The sequence below is a fragment of the Theropithecus gelada genome, chromosome 19, assembly GCF_003255815.1.
Source record: "Theropithecus gelada isolate Dixy chromosome 19, Tgel_1.0, whole genome shotgun sequence".
In the NCBI taxonomy this organism is placed as follows: domain Eukaryota; kingdom Metazoa; phylum Chordata; class Mammalia; order Primates; family Cercopithecidae; genus Theropithecus; species Theropithecus gelada.
The window spans coordinates 29,171,272-29,195,399 of NC_037687.1; the positions used below are offsets into that span (position 1 = coordinate 29,171,272).

Below are 24,128 nucleotides of genomic sequence, written 5' to 3' on the forward strand. Positions count from 1 at the left end.
ACCAAAAAAAAAAAAAAAAAAAAAAAAAAAGATGAGGAATGCACCATTTGGCAAGTTGGGCATTGCTGGATAATAGCTTTAGCTTCTTCCCAGGTAATGCTGTATCTGCATTTGAGACCAGAGACATTAACATGGGTTAAATTGTGAAAGTGTCTAGAATTAGATACTGCAGTAGCAACTAGGCGATCAACCATTTGATTCCCTACAGTTAAAAGTCCTATAAAGTGTGTGTGAGTTCCAATATGAGTAATGTAAAAGGGTGCATTCTATTCCTAACTGGTTTGTAATTGGGTAAATAAAGTCATTAGTTGTTAATCTGTATGAAATCGTAACTGAGCATTTTTAATTAATTGTGTGGAATGGACTACATATGAAGAATTAGAAATTACATTGACAGGCAGCTTAAAAGCAGTCAGTAGCTTAATTACAGCTACAAGCTCTACTTTTTGAGCTGAAGTATAGGGCGTCTGGAAAACTTTAGTTTTTGATCCAGAATAAAAAGCTTTACTATTACTAGACCCATCTGTAAAAACATTTTCAGCACTTTTAATTTGTTTAAATTTAGTTATTCTAGGGAGAATCTAGTTAATTTTAAAAATTGAAATAATTTTGTTTTTGGAAAGTGATTATTAAGAACACCCACGAAATCAGCTAACTGGGTTTGCGAAGTAAGATTATTTATAAAGGCTTGGTGTATTTGTGCCTTCGTAAGAGGGTCATATCCATGCAATTTCGCAATTCCATGCAATTTAGCAATTCAAGTTCTCCTATTGCCTATCAGAGTAGCAATTTGATCCAAATAAGGACTTAGCGTCCGTGAATTAGTATAGGGAAGAAAGAGCCATTCTACCAAGTCCTGCTCTTGGACAATAACACCAGTAGGTGAATGCTGAGTTGGAAAAATCAGTAAGTCTAAAGTCTTTTCTGGATCTACTCTATTTATTTGAGCTTTATATACTTGTTTTTCAATCAGTTGTAACTCTGCCTCAGCCTCCTTTGTTAATTGCCAAGGGCTAGTGAGACTAGGATCTCCTTTAAGGATAGAAAATAGATTACTCATTGCATAGGTAGGAATGCCTAGAGCAGGTCGTATCTAATTAATGTCCCCTAGTAATTTTTGAAAGTCATTCAGTGCTTTCAATTGATCCTTACATATAATTACTTTCTGTGGCAGTACTGTAGTGTCATTCACTAAGTAGTGTCATTTACTATCATAGTGTCATTTACTCCCCAAGTCGGAGTAAGGAGTACTTGTCCTGAATTTCGTCAGGAGCTATAATCAAACTGGCACGAGAAATCAAATTTTGTAAGTGATTGTAACATTGGAGTAATATTTCCTGAGTGGGGGCAGCACAAAGAATATCGTCCCATTGTTTTCCTTTTTTGCATTTTGGACATATTCCAGGCTTAGCAGTTATCTTTTTCCCCCCAAACTGGTGGCCTGACTTGGTGATTTTTTCTACAGTCTTTTTTAGTATGACCATGTTTCCCACATTAAAACAAGCTCCAGGAAATGGAGTATTTCCTTTACCCACTTTCATTCCTGCCATTGCCTGGGCTAGCAGAGTAGCCTTATGCAGATTACCTCCGATACCATCACAAGGTTTAATATAGTCAACCAAATGTGCTTTTCCCCTAATAAGTCGCAGAGTGACTTGGCACTCAGGATTGGCATTGTCGAAAGCTAATAACTGCAATACTATGTCCTCAGCAGCTGAATCTGCGATCACCTTTTTAAGAGACTCCTGTAATTTAGTTATAAAATCTGTATACAGTTCTTTCAGTCCCTGCTTTACAGCACTTGAGGGGTATTGTTCCCGCCTGAGGTGATTTTTTTCCCAAGCTCTAATGCACAGTCCTCTAAGCTGCTCTATGGCATCATCCTGCATAAGCCTCATCTGCCCACCAAGTTTTAAATTGTAAGAACTGAGCAGGAGTTAGACAAGCTCAAGTAAGTGCATCCCAATCAGTACGAATCATTTGAATGGAGACAGCAACATTCTTTAACAATCCCATTACAAAAGGAGAACCTGGTGCATATTGATTAATAGCTTGTTTAAATTGTTTAAGTATTTTAAAAGGAAGAGGCTCAAATGTAGCCATAATATTCCCCTGTTGATCAGGTGGGTGTATTCTAACAGGGAACTGCCAAGCATCCATATCACCCTCTCGTCTAGCTTCCTGGATTCCTGCCTGAATAGAACCGAGAGCAGTCCCTTGAGGTGCTCCTTGAACAGTCACTGGGGCAACTACTTTTCACCCAGTGTCCTCTGGAAAAGAAAGATCTGGCCGGGCGCGGTGGCTCAAGCCTGTAATCCCAGCACTTTGGGAGGCCGAGACGGGCGGATCACGAGGTCAGGAGATCGAGACCATCCTGGCTAACACGGTGAAACCCCGTCTCTACTAAAAAATACAAAAAAAAACTAGCCGGGCGCGGTGGCGGGCGCCTGTAGTCCCAGCTACTCGGGAGGCTGAGGCAGGAGAATGGCGTGAACCCGGGAGGCGGAGCTTGCAGTGAGCTGAGATCCAGCCACTGCACTCCAGCCTGGGCGACAGAGCCAGACTCCGTCTCAAAAAAAAAAAAAAAAAAAAAGAAAGATCTGGAGGGTCAGGCCACTCTTTTTCTTCAAAATGATGAGGGGATGTAGACGGGTACGGACAAACCTCTCCCTCCTTTGCTGCTTTAGCTGGCAAGGAAACCTGCTCTGTCACTTCTTCTGTTACTTCGTTACATGCTCCTTCTTCCTCTGATTCCTCCTCCTCATCATCTGTGTGGAAAGGCTCCAAGGTGGAATGAACCAGAGCCCACACTGACCAGACAGTTATAGGAATATCCTCAGTACCATCGTTATATGCCTTCTTTGGTGTGCTGCCTACCTTTTCCCAGACCTCTACATTCATAGTTCCTCGGTCCGGAAACCAGGGGCAATATTTCTTTACCACACCTAAAAACCTGCATGAGTCAGCTAGTGCTAACCTTTATTCCTCCTTTTCTTAGGAGCTGCCAAAGCAGGCTCAAATAAGCCTCATGTCTGCTTGACCCTTTTCCCATTGTTACCCTGATGCTTCTGAGCTCCTCTTTTACCATGGGGATTGCTTAAGAGTACTCGGGTGTCCTCCAGCATAGTTCCACGTTCTCCAGCTCTGGCGACCCTTTGATTTGGGTTCGAGTCCCACATTGGGCGCCACTTGCAGGGACCAGCTCGGTCGTGGGGACCCTAACCTAGTGGAACTAGAGGAATTAAAGACATAGACATAAGAATAGAGTATAAAGTAGAATCGGGGCCAACAGCCTTCAGAGCTGAGAGCTGTGAACAGAGTTTGACCCACATATTTATTGACAGCTAGCCATTGATAAGCATTGTTTCTATAGATTCTAGGGTAACTAAAAGCATTCCTTATGGGAAACAAAACATTCTTAGCGAGGAGTAGAGAAACGGGCTCTGGCTAATTATCTGCAGTAAAAACATGTTGTTAAGGCACAGGCCACTCATGCTATTGTTTGTCGTTTGAGCAGTTTTCCACTCCGGGCAGGCCAGGTATTCCTTGCCTTGCTCCAGTAAACCAACAACTTGTAGCAGTGTGTGTCATAGCCATCACGAGCATGTTTCATTGCTGCAGAAATCCTGTTTATGGCCAGTTTCTTTAAAGCCTGTTTATGACAAGCTTAGGGCCTATTGTCAGCACCTCAGTCTCTCTTATCTCACTTAGATTCCATCTCCCATTACCCAGTGACATGAACTGGGGATGAGGCTCCACCGGGCATGGTTCTGGGAAGGGCTTATTCCCTAACATGGATGGAGATGGGGTGTGGGCCCCGTGGCATTAGAGCTGTTGGACAGTAGGGATTGTTCAGGGGCCACATCTGAGTGCACCATCACCTCTCTGTAGACCAGAAACTGCGCATAGAAGTCATGTATTATTGTGCACAAGCACCTAGTAAATTGTAGGAAAAGAGTACAGGAAGGAGAAACCTTTTCTGCCTGATTTTTTTTGTTTTGTTTTGTTTTTTGAGACTGAGTCTCTGTCATCCAGGCTGGAATGCAGTGGTGCGATCTCAGCTCACTACAACTTCTGTCTCCCTGGTTCAAGTAATTCTTGTGCCTCAGTGTCCCGAGTAGCTGGGATGCCAGGTGCCCACCACCACACCTGGCTAATTTTTGTATTTTTAGTAGAAATGGGGTTTCAACATATTGGCCAGGCTGGTCCTGAACTCCCGACCTCAGTTGATCCACCTGCCTCACCTTCCCAAAGTGCTGGGATTATAGGTGTGAGCCACCATGCCCAGCCTTCCTGCCTGATTTTTACTACATTTGAAGCTAAATGCCTTTCCCAGTTTTTTACGTCTAGCTTGGTTCAGGGAGGACGTTCTCTCATCATCCTCAGCATGTACCTCTCCCAGATACTGATTTTCCTTCAGGGGGTCTCCTGCACCAGCTATGTTAGGCAAAGAATATGGTAATTTTGCTCAGAGATTGGAGCAGATTTTTTTTTTTTTTTTTTTTTTGTAATTAGAGAGGAGGAAATAATATTCTTGTCCACCAATTATTATCATTTTTTTCAACATCAAGTTATATATAAATTTGTCTTACAGGAAAACTCCAAATGTACAGGTTAGGCCATCAAATACAAAGCATTCCCTGTCCTAAATGTCTAAGTGACATGTAAATAGTTGTTATGGGAGGGAGTCTTCAACCCTCCCTCAGTCTCACTGGGGACCCACTGCTGTCAGCTCTGTCAGGAGTGAGAGCAAGTCCTGTAGAATTATATTTATACAACATTATGGTGTTTTACATAAAATTCTCGGTGATTGTTTTATGATACTTTATTCTGTAAGTTGTGAAAATTTGCTCCTTTACACCCTCATGTGAACATTGTCTGAATTAAAAATCAGTCACCTCTGTTTTTAGTGTCTGACTTGGTTCAGAGAGGATGCACTCTGGACAGCCCAGCTGGAGACTCTGGAGGTCCCGCGCCTTATCTGGGATGCGTCCTCTCTGGGCTTTGCTTGTTACCTCCTCACTGAAGGGGATGACCAGGTTCTGCTCAGGAGTTCCCCTTTCTGCACCTGCTCTGCAGCCTGTGTGGGGCAATAGGAAGCTGGGGTCTGCACCGCCACCTAGTGTCTGCCTGCATTACTGCTGGCTCTGGTTTATGCTGCTGCCTTTGTTCTCAGTGGCTTCCTGACCTGGGGCCCTGTTACTTCAAAGCTTACTCAGTCCCCTGAAAAGTCAGAAGGTTGGAAAGACATTCCCATTGTTTTCCTCTCTCAGGAGAAATCTAGAGTTCGTGGTATCCTCTGGATGATGGCATGTCATGCCTGGGCAGGGGTTCTGGTGAGCGTGTGTCACATATTTTCACAATCAGCTCCCAGTAGGTTGACTTGGTACTGGTGCACCTCTGGGTGCAGCCTCCTGAGTGTCTTCTGGATTTCTCACAAAGGCAATTGGCCCACATATTCTTGTTTAAGTTGTGTCTACATGGATTAAAAATGGTCCAGGGCTTCCTGTTCCTCTGTCTTGCTGACATTACTCTTTTAGTAGAGTTGCAGGTTTCTTACACAGGTCTGGAATGTGTTCTAGTTAGGGGCCATGTATATTTCCTAAGGGAGATGTCAGATGTATCTTTACTGTATGTGTCATTGTATAAATATTGCTGCTAAAGAAGGAAACTTTTTTCAATATATTTTTTCTTTTTTAAAATTTATTTTCTTTTAATTCTTTTTTCCTTCTTTCTTTTTGAGACAGAGTCTTGCTGTGTCACCCAGACTGGAGTGCCTTGGCAAGATATCAGCTCACTGCAACTTTTGACTTCTGGGTTCAAGCAATTCTCATGCCTCAGCCTCACAAGTAACTGAGATTACAGGTGCCCACCACCGCGCCCAGCTAATTGTTTATATTTTTAGTAGAGATGGGGTTTCACTATGTTGGCCAGGCTGGTCTCGAACTCCTGACCTCAAGTGATCCACCTGTGTCGGCCTCCCAAAATGCTGGGGTTACAGGCGTGAGCCACTGCACCAGGCTAATATATTCTTATTAGTTAATTTGCTAAAATGACATTCTTTGTCTTGTTTACAATAATTTTATTAATTATATATATTTTTAAATCCAGCTTTTTCCTGCCCCCAACCCCCACTAATTTTTTTTTTTTTTTAACCTCTCCTTCTGGTCCCTGCTCAGGCATCCTGTGCAGTGGTGATTGGCTGTAGCACAGACCAGCCCCCTTTTCCCTGCCTTAAAGTTGAGCAAATGTCTGCAATGTTTTTTTTTTTTTTTTTTTTTTTTTTTTGAGACGGAGTCTCACTGTGTCACCCAGGCTGGAGTGCAGTGGCGCGATCTCGGCTCACTGCAAGCTCCGCCTCCCGGGTTTACGCCATTCTCCTGCCTCAGCCTCCGAGTAGCTGGGACTACAGGCGCCCGCCACCACGCCCGGCTAGTTTTTTGTATTTTTTTAGTAGAGACGGGGTTTCACCATGTTAGCCAGGATGGTCTCGATCTCCTGACCTCGTGATCCACCCGCCTCGGCCTCCCAAAGTGCTGGGATTACAGGGTTGAGCCACCGCGCCCGGCCATGTCTGCAATGTTTACTGCTGATTATCATGTTTCATGAGATGTTCTTGCTTAATGATATTGTTGTTTTTGTTTTCGAATTTTATTTTTGGCCTTGTTTTTAATTATCTAGTAATTTCTTAAGATGTATACTGCTGAGATATTTTGACTTACTTTGTTAAATTATTATATAATAATAAATTTTCTATCATGCATTAATGTTTTATTTTATTAATGGAATATATTGATAAGCCCCATTGGGCTTTTGTAAATACCTAAACACGTAAATTTTATGGACATAATTATTATATTTATGTAAGTTGGGGTCAATCACATGTGTGTAGAATCCCAGCTTCTTGGGAAGCTGAGGCAGGAGGATCCCTTGAACGCAGGAGTTTGAGACCACCCTAGGCAACGTACTGAAACCCCATCTCAATTTTTTAAAGTATTATATGTAATCATATTTTTTATATAAATAGAGATGGGATCTTTCTATGTTGCCCAGGCTGTTCTCAAACCCCTGTCCTCAAGCAGGCCTCCCACCTTGGCCTCCCAAAGTCCTGGGATTACAGGTAGAGCTACCATGCCCAGCCTGCATTTATATTTTTGAATCTGGGTATTTAATAGAGATTGGAGTTCAACTTTCTGCGTTTTTTTATCGTCTATAATTTTTTAATGGCTTAATATACAACCATGTTTATAAACTAAATTGAGTACAACTTTTACATTTTTGTTGCAAACATGCTGAAATGTACATAGCAAAAATAACAATGACAGGTGGGTGCAGTGGTACAAATCTTTAGTTCCAGACACTTGGGAGGCTGAGGAGGGAGAAATATTTGAGCCCAGGAGTTCAAGGCTGTAGTACACTGTGAAGAAGCCACCACCATGCAGCCTGGACAACATAATGAGACCCTGTCTCTAAGAATTAAAAAACAAAAGTGATGACAAATGTCATCTAAAAAATAGGTTATTGCCAGATAACTCCTATTTCAGTTGATGTGTATAAGTGTATACATGTGCTAGTGTATATGGGTCTAAGTGTACATATTTATGTGTGTACATGTGACATGTGTCCATGACTGCACAGATGAGCAAGCCTATGGTTTTATTAAAGACACATCATCATTTTTACATATTTTATTTTTTTAACAGTTGAAATTACATCTGAAATATTTTCCATGACCTCAGAAATTGTCCTACACCATCATGTTAATGAGTTGATGGCTGTGAATAGTAGCATATTACGGGATACATGTGTGTACTCATATATAATGACTTTTTATGAAGGTCCATGATTTTATCCCTGAACTTGTTTTAACTTTTTTCTTAGGTAATTGTCAGTTTACTTTTGATGCTGATCTGTTCATTGTTTGATTCCTTTGGTTTGGTTCTAATGCCCGGACACCTGGGATGCAGTGCTTACTCTGCTGTTTTTAGTCCTTACACCTGGGGCGAGTTTCTTAGAGTATCTGTGACACAGTTGTCTTCTCGGTAAGACAGGGACAGGTGTTTCTTTCCTGGGCTTTTGTTGTTATAGCAGTTCGTACATGTAAAGCATTTAGAGTAGCACCTGTCTCATAGGAAGTGTTCAAAAGTTTCAGTCATTGCTATTGTTATCATCACAGTTTTATACTTCTTTTTTTTTTTGTTTTGAGACAGAGTCTCACTCTGTAGCTTAGGCTGGAGTGCAAGTGGTGTGATGTTGGCTCATTGCAACTTCCGCCTCTTGGGTTCAAGCGATTCTCTTGCCTCAGCCTCCTGAGTAACTGGGGTTACAGGCACCCACCAGTACACCCAGCTGATTTTTGTATTTTTAGTAGAGACGTGGTTTCACCACATTGGCCAGGATGGTCTCGAACTCCTGACCTCAGGTGATCTGCTGCCGTGGCCTCCCAAAGTACTGGGATTACAAGCGTGAGCCACCATGCTTATAATTCTTTTTTTTTTTTTTGAAGCCACTGTGGACATTGTCCTCTCCGAAGACACCACTTGTATAGTAGTAGTGGTGTTATTGGTAGGTATTCAGATACTGAATATCACTTGGAGTGTCAAAAATAATATCTAATTCTTCTATAGAGATTACCTTGGGTTAATTTTTTATTTTATTTTATTTTATTATTATTATTATTTTTTATTTATTTATTTTTTTTTTTTGAGACGGAGTCTCGCTGTGCTCCCAGGCTGGAGTGCAGTGGCGTGATCTCGGCTCACTGCAAGCTCCGCCTCCCGGGTTCACGCCATTCTCCCGCCTCAGCCTCCCAAGTAGCTGAGACTACAGGCGCCCGCCACCACGCCCGGCTAGTTTTTTGTATTTTTAGTAGAGATGGGGTTTCACCATGTTAGCCAGGATAGTCTCGATCTCCTGACCTCGTGATCCACCCGCCTCGGCCTCCCAAAGTGCTGGGATTACAGGCTTGAGCCACCGCGCCCGGCCTATTTTATTTTTTTTTGAGACTGAGTCTGGCTCTGTCGCCCAGGCTGGAGTGCAGTGGCCGGATCTCAGCTCACTGCAAGCTCCGCCTCCCGGGTTTACGCCATTCTCCTGCCTCAGCCTCCGGAGTAGCTGGGACCACAGGTGCCCGCCACCTCGCCCGGCTAGTTTTTTGTATTTTTTAGTAGAGACGGGGTTTCACCGTGTTAGCCAGGGTGGTCTCGATCTCCTGACCTTGTGATCCGCCCGTCTCGGCCTCCCAAAGTGCTGGGATTACAGGCTTGAGCCACCACGCCCGGCTTATTTGTATTTCTTATATGTCCACAAAATGAAAAATCTATATTGATTTTTAAAATATAACTTATTTTGGAAAAGTATAATAAAACACAACTCACAGGCTGGGATGGTGGCTCACACCTGTAATCCCAGCACTTAGGGAGGCTGAGATGTGTGGACCACTTGAGATCAGGAGTTCAAGACCAGCCTGGCCAACATGGTAAAATTCTGTCTCTTCTGAAAATACAAAAATTAGCCGGTGTGATCGTGTGCACCTGTAGTCCCAGCTACTTGGGAGACTGAGGCACAAGAGTTGATTGAACCCAGGAAGTGGAGGTTGCAGTGAGCTGAGATCGCACCACTGCACTCCAGCCTGGGCGACAGAGCAAGACTCTGTCTCAAAAAGAAAAAAACCACATTTACAGACACATAACTACATCACAAATACCTTAATGTAGATTCGTCAGAACATTCTCTTCAATCGAGTTAATCTTTATAACTCCCTTCTCTTTTTGAGTTAAGATAAATACCCTTTACATATCCTGTTGGTGAAATATGTTTTTCATTTTAGGGACACTTGACATTCAGGGATGTGGCCATAGAATTTTCTCAGGCGGAGTGGAAATGCCTGGACCCTGCACAGAGGGCTTTATACAAGGACGTGATGTTGGAGAACTACAGGAACCTGGTATCCCTGGGTGAGGATCGTGCCCCTGCAGAAGCCGGGATCTGCCGTTGGTTATTTCAGCATTTTCCCTTGTGTGCCTCCTGGGAGCCCCTGCATTGTTGGACTGACATTAAGCAGGAGAATCACTTGAACCTGGGAGGCAGAGGTTGCAGTGAGCTGAGATCACGTCATAGCCAGCCTGGGCAACAAGAGCGAAACTCCGTCCCCCACAAAAAAACAAAACAAAACAAAAAAAACCTTATTGACTCGGGCTGGGACCAATGGCTCACACCTGTAATCCCAGCACTTTGGGAGGCCAAGGCAGGAGGATCACCTGAGGTCAGAAGTTCAGGACCACCCTGGCCAACATGGTGAAACCCTGTCTCTACTAAAAATACAAAAATTAGCCGGGCATGATGGTGGGCGCCTGTAATCCCAGCTACTTGGGAGGCTGAGGCAGGAGAATCGCTCGAACCCGGGAGGCAGAGGTCGCAGTGAGCCAAGATCACGCCATTGCACTTCAGCCTGGGCAACAAGAGTGAAACTCTGTCTCATAAAAAAAAAAAAAAAAAGAAAAAAAAAAATCTAAAAATCTTGTTGACTCAGAAATGAAAAGCTCCATAGTGTTTTCTGGAGTTGAAATGTCAATTTTCTTCAGAGGTTCTGTCCCCTTCATTATACATCATTGGGTGGTACCAGGGCTGAGCTATGCATAAAACCTTTTTTGTTGGTTTTTGAGATTGAGTCTTGCTGTCACCCAGGCTGGAGGGCACTGATAACGATCTTGACTCACTGCAGCCTCCACCTCCCAGGCTTAAGCAATTCGCCTTAGCCTCCCTAGTAACTAGGATTATAGGCACCTGCCACCACACCCGGCTAATTTTTGTATTTTTCATTTTTACAGTGCTGGCCAGGCTGGTCTCAAACTCCTGGGCTTAAGCAATCCACCTGCATCAGCCTCCCGAAGTGCTGGGATTACAGGCATGAGCCCCTGCACCCAGCTGCATAAAACCTTATGGCAAACTTCAGATACCCACTTCCCTGTTTTCTACTCCTGTGCTTTTTTTTATGTTTTGTTTTTTTGAGATGGAGTGTTTCACTCTTGGAGGCTGGAGTGCAATGGCGCGATCTCAGGTCACCGCAACCTCCGCCTCCTGGGTTCAAGCGATTCTCCTGCCTCAGCTGCCCGAGTAGCTGGGATTACAGGCATGCGCCACCACACTCGGCTAATTTTTGGGGTTTTTTTGTATTTTTAGTAGAGACGGAGTTTCTCCATGTTGGTCAGGCTGGTCTTGAACTCCCAACTTCAGGTGATCTGCCCGCCTCAGCCTCCCAAAGTGCTGCGATTACAGGCGTGAGCCTCTGCGCCCGGCCTCTACTTCTGTGCTTTATACTCAGTAGTTACTGGGAAGGGGCTTGATGTCTACTTGTTATAATATTTCCTAAGCATTCAGAAGGAGGCAGTCTGTGGATGAATTTGTGAAACGTTATTCTTGATTCATTTGTGATATCCTCTGTCCTTCCTACACATAGGGCTTGGATTTTGGAGATGCCACAGCACATTTTGATTCTTTTTTTACAAACAGGAATCTCTCTTCCTGACCTGAATATTAACTCTATGTTGGAGCAAAGGAGGGAGCCCTGGTCTGGTGAGAGTGAAGTGAAAATAGCAAAAAATTCAGATGGGAAGGAGCACATCAAAGGTGGGAACACAGGTAAGAGCTCAGATGGGCAGAGTGGAAGCCATGCTGTTGTTTGGGCTTTTTGTTTTGTTTTCTTTTGTCTAATTTTGGTTTTTTGTTTTTATTTTTGTGTTTGCTTTTTTTTTTTTGAGACGGAGTTTCACTCTGTTGTGAAACAGAACCTGAGAGATGGAGCAAGACTCGGTTTCAAATAAATAAATATATATATATTTTGTTTATTTGACTGGAGACCTTTTCCTTCCTTCCTTCCTCCCTCCCTCGCTCCCTCCCTCGCTCCCTCCCTTCCTTCCTTCTTTCCTTCCGGAATTTTGCTCTGTTTCCCAGGCTGGAGTGCAGTGTCGCTATCTCAGCTCACTGCAACGTCCGCCTCCCAGCTTCAAGGTTTCTGCTGCCTCAGCCTTCCAGGTGTCTGTGATTACAGGCACCTGCCACCAGGCCCAGCTAATTTTTGTTTGTATTTTTAGTAGAGACGGGGTTTCACCATGTTGTCCAGACTGGTCTCGAACTCCTGACCTTAAGTGATCCGCCCGCTTCAGCCTCCCAAAGTGCTGGGATTACAGGCATGAGCTATCGTGCCCAGCTTATTTTTGTTTTTCAGATACAGAGGTCTTGCTATGTTGCCTATGTTGATTTTGAACCCCTGGGCTCAAGCAATCCCCCTTTCTCAGCCTCCGTAAGTACTCTGATTATGGGCGTGAGCCACGATGCCTAGTCTTATTTTTTTTATTTTGAATTTAGATTTAATTGATTACCAGTAACATTTAACTCATTCCTCCTACAATTTCACTCTCTCCCCTCTCCCTTTCTGTTCTGTTTGTATGAATTTCAGTATTTTAGATACTCCAAATGGAATCATACAGTATTTGTCTTTTTATGACTGGCTTATCTCACTTAGTGTAGTGTCTTTCAGGTTCATCTATTTTGTAGCACATCAAGAAATTTGTATACTCTTTCAGGACTGAAGAATGTTTTTCTATTTGTCTATACCACAGTTTAACTATTCATCCATTGGTGGACACCTGCATTGCGCCTACCTCTTTATTATTTTTAATAATGCTGCTATGAACATGGGTTTTTGTTGTTGTTGTCGTTGTTTTTTGAGACGGAGTCTCGCTGTCTCGCCCAGGCTGGAGTGCAGTGGTGTGATCTTGGCTCATTGCAACCTCTGCCCCCGGGGTTCAAGTGATTCTCCTGCCTCAGCCTCCCAAACAGCTGAGACTACAGGTGCCCACCACCATGCCTAGCTAATTTTTGTATTTTTTGTAGAGACAGGGTTTCACCATATTGGCCAGGCTGGTCTCAAACTCCTGATCCACCTACCTCGGCCTCCCAAAGTGCTGGGATTATAGGCATGAGCCATCGTGCCTGGCCTTGAACATGGATTTTTAAGTATCTCTTCAAGATGCTGTCTTTATTTTTATTTTATTTTTCATTTGTGTGTGTGTTTGTTTGTTTGTTTGAGATGGAGTTTCGCTCTTGTTGCCCAGGCTGGAGTGCAATGGCGCAATCTCGGCTCACTGCAACCTCCACCTCCTAGGTTCAAGCAATTCTCTTGCCTCAGCCTCCTGAGAGGCTGGGATTACGGGTGTGCACCACCACACCCAGCTAATTTTTGTATTATTAGTAGAGACAGGGTTTCACCATGTTGGCTAGGCTGGTCTCAAACTCCCCACCTCAGGTGATCCACCTGCCTCGGCCTCCGAAAGTAGTAACATTACAGGCATGAACCATTGTGCCCGACTTTTTAGTTTTTAATCTGTATACCCAGATGTGGAGTTGTTACGTATACTAATCATTTGATTTTAGATTCTTTCAGAAAATATCATACTTATTTCCAAAGTGACCGCACCATTTCACATTTCCACTAACAGGAGCACAAAATTCTCCTATTTCGCCATATTTTCGACAATACTTGTGATTTTCTGGTGTTTCATTTTTTTTTCCTTTCTTGACAATAAATATTCTATATGGGTATGAGGTGATATTCTGTATGTGTGTGAGGAAAAATATTCTATGTTTTCTATTTGCATTTCTCTAATGATTTGTGATATTTTGCATTTTCTCATATGGTCATATATCACCTTTGGAAAAATGTGTATTTCTTTCTACATTTCTTTTTTTTTTTTTTTTTTTTGAGACGGAGTCTCGCTGTGTCACCCAGGCTGGAGTGCAGTGGCGCGATCTCGGCTCACTGCAAGCTCCGCCTCCCGGGTTTACGCCATTCTCCTGCCTCAGCCTCCGAGTAGCTGGGACTACAGGCGCCCGCCACCATGCCCGGCTAGTTTTTTGTGTTTTTAGTAGAGACGGGGTTTCACCATGTTAGCCAGGATGGTCTCGATCTCCTGACCTCGTGATCCACCCGCCTCGGCCTCCCAAAGTGCTGGGATTACAGGGTTGAGCCACCGCGCCCGGCCTTCTTTCTACATTTCTTAATTGGGTTATTTGTTTTGCTTTGTAAGAGTTATTTATATTTTTTTATTTTTTTATTTTATTTATTTATTTATTTAAGATGGAGTCTTGCTCTGTCACCGAGTCTGGATGCAGTGGCGTGATCTCGGCTCACTGGTACCTGTGCCTCCCAGGTTCAAGCAATTCTCCCACCTCAGCTTCCCAAGTAGTTGGGATTACAGATGCACACCACCGTGCCCGGCTAAATTTTTGTATCTTTAATACAGATGGGGTTTCACTGTGTTGGCCAGGCTGGTCTTGAACTCCTGACGTCAGGTGATCCACCTGCAGCCGCCTCTCAAAGTGCTGGGATTATAGACATGAGCCACCACATCCGGCCTATATATATTTTAGATATTAAGTTTTTATTACGGATATATTATGCAAATATTTTCTCACATATGGTAGGTTTTCTTTACATTTTGGTAATTGTTTTCTTCTATCCACAATAGTTGTCAATTTTGTCATAGTGCATCGTGTGTATTTTTACCTTCTTTCCCATACTGTCAGTGTTATATCTGGGGAAACATTGAATCCAATCTCATGAAGCTTTTTACCTATGGTTTTTTCTAGGAGTTTTATCATTTTAGGTCATGAATAGACTTTAAGTTAATTTTTGCACAGGGTGTAAAGTAAGGGTTCAGCCTCATTCCTTTGCATATGGGCATCCTTTTTCTTCAGCACTATTTATGATGAAATGACTGTCCTTTCCTTATTACATGATCTTGGCATTTTGATTGAACATCATTCGACCAAGTATTTGAGGTTTGTTTCTGACTTCTCTGTTCTTGCTTTTTTTTTTTTTCATGAGGGTATGGATTATCACTCTGTTGCCCATGCTGGAGTGCAGCAGTGTGATCTCGGCTCACTGCGACCTCCACCTCCTGGGTTCCAGTGATTCTCCTGCCTCAGCCTCCCAAGTAGCTGGGATTACAGGCGTGCGCCACCATGCTTGGCTAATTTTTGTATTTTCAGTAGGGATGGGGTTTCACCATGTTAGGCAGTCTGGTCTCAAACTGCTGACCTCAAGCAATCTGCCTGCCTCGGCCTCCCAGACTGCTAGGATTTCAGGTGTGAGCCACCGCGCCTGGGTCATTTTTTACTTTTAATAGAGAATTTTATCCTCTCATTTGGTTTACCGGTACTGTCTGGAATCCTTTTATTTCATTTTGAAGGTCTTTCTGTAGCATTTCTTGTTGGACAGGTCTAGGGTACTAATGAACTTCCTTAACTCTTCTTTATCGAGGAAAGTCTAAATTTCTCCTTTATTTTTGCAGCTTACTTTTGCTCCATATAGTATTCTTGGTTGATTTTAAGCACTTTCAGTATGTTATCTCACTGTCTTCTGGCATGCAAAGTTTCTGCTGAAAAAAAGTACATAGTCTTACACATTTTCCTCTAAATGGCAAATATCTTTTTTGTTGCTGCTGTCAAAATTCTTCCTCTGTCTTTGATGTTTGATAATTTGTTTATAATTTATCTCTGCGTGAACGTCCTTGGGTTAATTTTAATTTGAATGGTCAAGGTTTTTGAATTGTATATTCAGGTCTTTCTTCAGAATTGGGATTTGGACAATTATTTGGACATTATTTCTTCAATTGCAATTTCTGATCCTCTGTCTTCTCCTTATAAACCTCTAATAATTTGTATATTGTTGTGCTTGAGAGCATCCAAAAAACCTGTTAGCATTTATTTGCTTTTCTTCATTGTTTTTTGTTTTTGGTATTTGGAGCTGATTATATATGTGTGTGTGTGTATATATATATGTGTGTGTGTATATATTTATATATATATTTTTTTTGCGGGGGGGGACAGACTGTCACTCTTGCAATGGCACAATCTTGCCTAACTGCAACCTCTGCCTCCTGGGTTCAAGCGATTCTCCTGCTACAGCCTCTTGAGTAGCTGGGATTACAGGCACGTGCCCCCACACCTGTCTACTTTTTGTATTTTTAGTAGAGACGGGGTTTCACCGTGTTGATCAGCCTGGTCTCGAACTCCTGACCTTGTGATCTGACTGCCTTGGCCTCCCAAAGTGCTGGGATTACAAGCATGAGCCACTGTGCCTGGTGGAACTGATACTTTTGAATAACCGATCTTTAAGTTTGCTCATTCTTTTCTGTGCTCTATCCATCTGTTGTTAAGCACCTAATGAATTTTTACTTTATTGTATTTCAGCTCCAGAATGTTTTTTATGTTTCCTCCTTTAATATCCTCCTTCTTCTCATGTATTATTTTTCTGATTTCATTTAGTTGTTTATCTCTCTCTGATAACTTTTAGCTTATTAAGAATCTTAAGGCAGTTGCTTTAAATATTTGTCAAGGGCCAGGTGCAGTGCCTTGTGCCTGTAATCCCATCATTTTGGGAGGCCAAGGCAGGAGGATCACTTGAGCCAAGAAGTCTAGGCAATATCATGAGCTTGTCTCTAAAAGAACACAGAAAAAACTTGCTGAGGCTGAGTGCGGTGGCTCATGCCGGTAATCCTAGCACTTTGGGAGGCTGAAGCGGCTAAATAAATATTTGTCTAGTAATTTAGAGAGCTGCCTGTCTTTTTCTAGGTTTGGCTTTATTTATTTTTTAGCCATAATTCTCTTTCCTTTTGTAGGCCTTGTAATTTTTGGATTAGGTTTGGTAAAATAACTGCTTCTATCAGTTGTTTTGTATAAGACTTGGTCAGAGGGAGATCTTTTCTAATTAGCCTGTTGTAAAGGGTGTGGGAACACTCACTCCTTTTCCGGGGATGTGCCTTTCCTAGTTTTGTGCATGTACTGTTATTGTGTATACCACTTCTCTTAAGTGTCTTATTTTCCCTAAGAGACTTGTCCCTTCTTTTTCTCAGAAGGTTTCAATTCCTGTTCTATCTCTCTGCTCATAATCCCTCTCAGACTCACCCATAATCCTCTGACTCCTACAGATTTCCCAGCACTCCAGTGCGTCACCTTACCCTTTTCTGTTTTCAGCACTGCCAACATGATGTACAGAGTGTGCTGATATTTCTTCCAATGTCTGAGTCAGATGAGGCAGATTCTAGTTTTTTCATCAGACTCTAAACATGCCAGAATTATGGGGTCTGAATTTTACTCTTTTCTTGCTTTCCTAGGGAGCAGCTACGCCTTGGGAAGCAATGCAAAAGACAAACCAATTAAAAAACAACTTGGAGTATCCTTTCATTTACATCTGTCTGAACTGGAGCTATTTCCAGATGAAAGGGTAATAAATGGATGTAATCAAGTTGAAAACTTTATCAACCACAGTTCCTCTGTTTCCTCTCTTCAAGAAATTTCTTCCAGTGTCAAAACCCCCATTTTTAATAGGAATGATTTTGATGATTCTTCATTTCTCCCACAAGAACAGAAAGAACACATTGGGGAAAAACCTTATGAATGTAATGAGCATAGCAAAGTCTTTAGAGTGTCTTCCAGCCTTACCAAACATCAAGTAATCCATACTGCAGAGAAACCTTACAAATGTAATGAATGTGGCAAGGTCTTTAGTCGCAATTCACACCTTGCAGAACATTGGAGAATTCATACTGGAGAGAAGCCTTACAAATGTAATGACTGTGGCAAGGTTTTTAGTTACAATTCAAACTTTGCACGACATCAAAGAATTCATACCAGAGAGAAGCCATTTGAATGTAATGAATGTGGTAAAGTCTTCAGCAATAATTCTTACCTTGCACGACATCAAAGAATTCATGCTGAAGAGAAACCTTACAAATGTAATGAATGTGGTAAGGGCTTCAGTCACAAATCATCTCTAGCAAATCATTGGAGAATTTATACTGGAGAGAAGCCTTACAAATGTGATGAATGTGGCAAGGCCTTCTATAGAATTGCGCTCCTTGTACGACATCAGAAAATTCATACTGGAGAGAAACCTTACAAATGTAATGAATGTGGTAAGGTCTTTATTCAAAATTCACACCTAGCACAACATTGGAGAATTCATACAGGAGAGAAACCTTACAAATGTAATGAATGTGGAAAAGTATTTAATCAACTTTCAAATCTTGCACGACATCGAAGAATTCATACTGGAGAGAAGCCTTACAAATGTAATGAATGTGGTAAAGCATTTAGTGAGTATTCAGGCCTTTCAGCCCATCTTGTAATCCACACTGGAGAGAAACCTTACAAATGTAATGAATGTGGCAAGGCATTCAGACACAAGTTATCCCTAACCAATCATCAGAGAATCCATACTGGAGAAAGACCTTACAAATGTAATGAATGTGGCAAGGTCTTCAATCGAATTGCACACCTTGCACGACATCGGAAAATTCATACTGGAGAGAAACCTTACAAATGTAGTGAGTGTGGCAAGGCCTTTAGTCGCATTTCATACCTAGCACAACATTGGACTATTCATATGGGATAGAAACTACAAATGTAACAAATATGTCAAAGAATTTAGTGTGGGCCGGGCGCGGTGGCTCAAGCCTGTAATCCCAGCACTTTGGGAGGCCGAGACGGGTGGATTACAAGGTCAGGAGATTGAGACCATCCTGGCTAACACGGTGAAACCCCATCTCTACTAATTAATACAAAAAAAAAAAACTAGCCGGGCGAGGTGTCGGGTGCCTGTAGTCCCAGCTACTTGGGAGGCTGAGGCAGGAGAATGGTGTAAACCCAGGGTGCGGAGCTTGCAGTGAGCTGAGATCTGGCCACTGCACTCCAGCCTGGGCAACAGAGCAGGACTCCATCTCAAAAAAAAAAAAAAAAAAAAAAAAATTTAGTGTGCACTCAAGCGTTACTACTCATGTTTTATTCCATACCACAAAGACATTTTGCAAATGCAAAGAATATGACAAGGTATTCAAACACAAGTTTCTCTAATAATTCATTAGATAATTTATACTGCAGAGACTTCCCCATTGTAATGAATGTGTGGAAAAGTCTTCAACAAAATTTCACACCTTGCAAAAGGAGATCTAAAAAAACACAATCAGAAATGACAAAGGGGACATTACCACCAACCCCACAAAAATACAAAAAACCCTCAAAGATTACTATAAACACCTGTATGCACACAAACTAGAAAACCTAGAAGAAATTAATAAATTCCTGGGAAGATATAACCCCCAAAGATTGAACCAAGAAGAAATTGCAACCCTGAACAGACAAATAATGAGTTCCAAAATTGAATCAGTAATTAAAAACCTGTCAAACAAAAAAGCTCTGGACCAGACAGATTTATAGCTGAATCCTACGGGACGTATAGAGAAAAGCTGTTACCAGTCTTACTGAAACTGTTCAAAAATGTGGATGCAGAGGGTCTCCTCCCTATCTGATTCTATGAGGCCAGCATCATTCTAATACCAAAACCTGACAGACACAATGAAAAAAGAAAACTTCAGGCTGGTATTCCTGATTAATATAGGTGAAAAAATCCTCAACAAAATAGTAGTAAACCAGATCCATCAGCACATCAAAAAGCTAATCCAACATAATCAAGCATGCTTTAGTGTTGGGCTGCAAGGTTGGTTCAGTATACACAAATCAATAAATGTGATTTATCACATACACAGAACTAAAAACAAAAACCACATGACCATGATCATCTCTTTAGATGCAGAAAGAGTTTTAATAAAATTCAACATCCCTTCATGTTAAAAACCCTCCACAAATTACACATTGAGGGAACATACTTCAATAAGAACCATCTATGATGGACCCACAGCCAAAACAGTACTGAATGAGCGAAAGCTGGAAGCATTGTCCTTGAGAACTGGAACACGACAGGGATGACTACTCTCACCACTCTGATTCTACATAGTACTGGAAGTCCTAAGCTTAGTGGTCAGGCAAGATAAAGAAATAAAAGGCATATAAAAATACGAAGAGAGGAAGTCAGTTTCTCTTGCAGGAGACATAATTCTATATTTAGAAAACCTGTAGTCTCTGCCCAAAGGCTCCTAAGATCTGATAAACAACTTCAAAAAAGTTTCAGGATACAAAAGCTATGTACAAAAATTAGTTGCATTTCTATACACCAGTAATGTCCAACTATGAGCCAAATCAATAATGGATTCCCATTCACAGTAGCTGTAGCTTTTTGTAAAAAGTATAAATACCTAGGAATACAGCCAACCAGGTACGTGAAAGATTTCTGCAATGAGAATTACAAAGCAGTGCTCAAAGAAATCAGAAACAATACAAACAAAAATAGCCCATGCTCATGGATAGGAAGAATCAATATTGTTAAAATACTGCCCAAAGCAATTTACAGTGTCAATACTATTTCTGTCAAACTACCAATGGCATTTTTCACAGAATTAGAAGAAAACATTCTAAAATTTATTTGGAACCACAAAAGCCCAACCTAAATAGTAAAAGCAATCCTAAGCAAAAAGAGCCAAGTTTGAGGTATCACACTACCCAACTTCAAACCATACTACAAGGCTACAGTAACTAAAACAGCATGGTACTGGTACAAAAAGAAACATAGATCAATGGAACAGGTAAGAGAACCCAGAAATAGAGGCATATATCATGTGATCCTCAACAAAGCTGACAAGCAGTGAAATAAGAACTTCATTCAATAAGTGGTGCTGGCATAACTGGCTAGCCATATGCAGAACATTGAAACTGGACCCCTGTCCTTCACGATATACAAAAATCAACTCAAGATGGAGTAAAGACTTAAATATAAAACCTAAAACTATTAAATCCCTAGAAGAAAACCCAGGAAATGCCATTCTGGACTTAAACACTGGAAAAGACTTAATGATGAAGACCCCAAAGTAATTGTAACAAAAACAAAAATTGACAAGTGGGACCTAATTAAACTAAATAACTTCTGCACAGTGAAAGAAGCTATTAACAGAGTAAACAGACTACAGAATGGGAGAAAATGTTTACAAATTGCATCTGACAAATATCTAATCCAGAATCTCTTATAAAGAACTCAAATCAACAATGAAAAAACAACCCCATTAAAAGCTGGGCAAAGCACATGAATAGATGTTTCTCAAAAAAAGACATACATGTGGCAATAAGCATATAAAAAATGATTAATATTGCTAATCATTAAGGAAATGCACTCAAAGCCACAATGAGATACCATCTCAGAACTGTCTGAATGGGTATTATCAGAATGGGCATTATTAAAAAATCAAAACATAGATGCTAATGAGGCTGCAGAGAAAAGAAAATGTTTATACACTGCTGGTGGGAATGTAAATTAATTCAGCCATTGTGGAAAGCAGTGCAGCGATTTCTCAAAGACCTAAAAGCACATAGCATTCAACCCAGCATCCTGTTACTGGGTGTATACCTAAAGGAATATAATCATTCTGCCATAAAGACAAACACGTGTATGTTCATGCAGCACTATTCACAATAGCAAAGACGTGGAATCAACGTAAATGCCCATCAACAGTAGACCAGGTAAAGAAAATGTGGTACATATACACTATGGAATACTATGCAGCCATAAAAAGGAACAAGATTGTGTCCTTTACAGCAGTATGGATGGAGCTGAGGCTCTTATCCTAAGTGAATTAATGCAGGAACAAAGAACAAAATACCCCATGTTCTCACTTATAAGTGGGAGCTAAACATTGATTACACATGGACTCAAGGAAACAGTAGACACTGGGGCTTACGGGTGGAGGTTGGGAAGAGCATGAAGATTGAATAATTACCTGTTGAGTATTATAATTATGCTGATTACCTGGTGACAAAATTAACTGTACACCAAACTCCTGCAACATGCAGTTGACCGATGTACACATACTCCTTGAACCTAAAATAAAACATGAAAAAAAATAAATTTCACACCTTGTAAAACATCAAGGAATTTATATTGCACAGAAACCTTACAAATGTATGTAGCAAAACATTTAGTGTGCCTTCAAGTCTTAATATTCATCAGATAATCTGTAATGCAGAGAAACCTACCTTACAGTTGTAATGGATGTGGGGCTGGGCACAGTGGCTCACACCTGTAATCCCAGCACATTGGGAGACCAAGGTAGATGGATCACCTGAGGTCAGGAGCACAAGACCAGCCTGGCCAGCATGGCGAAAACCCGTCTCTACTAAAAATACAAAAATTAGCTGGGCGTGGTGGCCTGCGCCTGTAATCCCAGCTACTCAGGAGCTGAGGCAGGAGAATCGCTTGAACCTGGGAGGCAGAGGCTGTAGTGAGTAGAGATCAAGCCACTGTGTGCCAGTCTGGGCGACAAAGTGAGACTGTCTCAAAAAAAAAAAAAAAAACAAAAACTGTGGCAAGGTCTTTACTCAGATTTCAAACCTTGCAAATCATCACAGACTCCATGCTGGAGAGCAGCCTTACAAATGCAACATGCGTGGTAAGGTCTTTAATCACAATTCACACCTTCCACAGCATCAGATGGTTCATTCACGAGAGTCCTTACAGAGTATGGCAAACTATTATGAGTTCTGATATTAATCAGCATCAGAGTGTTGTACTAGAGGGAAATCATATAAATGTATGTGACACAGGCTTTATCCAGCCCTACCAAGTCACTGGACGTCAACACATACATCTTTGAGGAAACCATAGGCCGGACACGGTGGCTCACGCCTGTAATCCCAGCACTTTGGGAGGCCAAGGTGGGCGAATCACTTGAGATCAGGATCACTTGAGGTCAAGACCAACCTGGCCAACATGGTGAAACCCCATCTCTACTAAAAACACAAAAATTAGCTGGGCATGGTGGAATGAGCCTGTAATCCTAGCTACTGGGGTGGCTGAGGCAGGAGAATAACTTGAACCCGGGAGGTGGAAGTTGCAGTGAGCCAAGATTGGGGCCATTGCATTCCAGCCTGGGAAACAGAGTGGGACTCTGTCTCAAAAAAGAAAAGCAAACCATAAAGATAGATTGTGGATTGTGGATGCAAAGGGTATTCATCAAGGACCATTACTATCGAACATGAGAGCTTTGAGCATTTATGGAAGAAATAACTCAGTCTCTAGTACTTCTGTATTAATATATGACATAGCATGTTGCAGAAAAATTACAAGCTGAAAGATACCAAGCCTCATGATGCAAGGACATGTGGAAATTGCGATTTTTATTCAGGTTATTAAAATATTTAATCCCTTGGGTGTTTTGGAAAGGCTACTTTACTCTTTATGACTTTCAGCCTAAACTTAGAACTCTCATTATGTGCTTTTCCTACAGGCCTTTCACTGTGGTCTCTGGGAAAGAATCACTAGGATGACAGGGCTGACTTTGTTAGCTGAGGAGCATTTCTATCCAGTTTCCTGGAAGAAGGACATTGCCTTTTCAGGTTAAATATCGTTTGATTTAGACAGCATGGAGGTGAGCAGAGAATAACAAAACTGTGTATCAGTCATCATACTTACTGTGTGCAGCAAACCCTGTTCCTGACAGGCACAGTGCTATAAACCTGTACAGCAGGTTACACTACTGAATACTGTAGGCAATTGTAATAAAATGGCATTTCTGTGTCTAAACACAGAAAAATTACCATAAGAATACCATATCAGGCCAAGCATGGTGGCTCATGCCTATAATCTCATCATTTTTGGAGGCTGAGGTAGGCACATCACCTGAGGTCAGGAGTTCAAGACCAGCGTGATCAACATGGAGAAACCCCGTCTCTGCTAAAAGTACAAAATTAGCCAGGCGTGGTGGTGCATGCCTGTAATACCAGCTACCTGGGAGCCTGAGGCAGGAGAATTGCTTGAACCCAGGAGATGAGGTTGCGGTGAGCCAAGATCACCACACATTAAATGCCATATAAAAGATAGAAACAAAGTGCACCTGTTTAGGGCACTTACCATAAGTGGAGCTTCCAGAACTGGAAGTTACTCTGGGTGAGACAGTGAGGAGTGGTGAGTGAATGTAGAGGCCTAGGACATACTCCACACTACTGTAGGCTTTAAAAACACTGTACACAGCTGGGCGCGGTGGCTCACGCCTGTAATCCCAACACTGGGAGGCCGAGGCGGACAGATCACAAGGTCAGGAGTTTGAGACAAGCCTGACAAACATGGTGAAACCTCGTCAATACTAAGATTACAAAAAAATTAGCCTGGCGTGGTGGCACACGCC

General features: G+C 41.9%; 1 protein-coding gene across 1 annotated transcript in view; it reads left to right on the plus strand.

The window, feature by feature from the left end:
* LOC112612470 (zinc finger protein 480-like) overlaps nucleotides 1-19,167 on the plus strand; it is a 68,277-nt gene extending 49,110 nt beyond the window's left edge. Inside the window, exons 7-8 of the mRNA XM_025367048.1 lie at nucleotides 17,488-18,494; nucleotides 18,816-19,167. Of these exons, the coding sequence (XP_025222833.1) occupies nucleotides 17,488-18,457 (970 nt within the window). The 3' untranslated portion in view covers nucleotides 18,458-18,494; nucleotides 18,816-19,167. The remainder of the gene's footprint in view (nucleotides 1-17,487; nucleotides 18,495-18,815) is intronic.
* The last annotated feature ends 4,961 nt before the right edge of the window (nucleotides 19,168-24,128 follow it).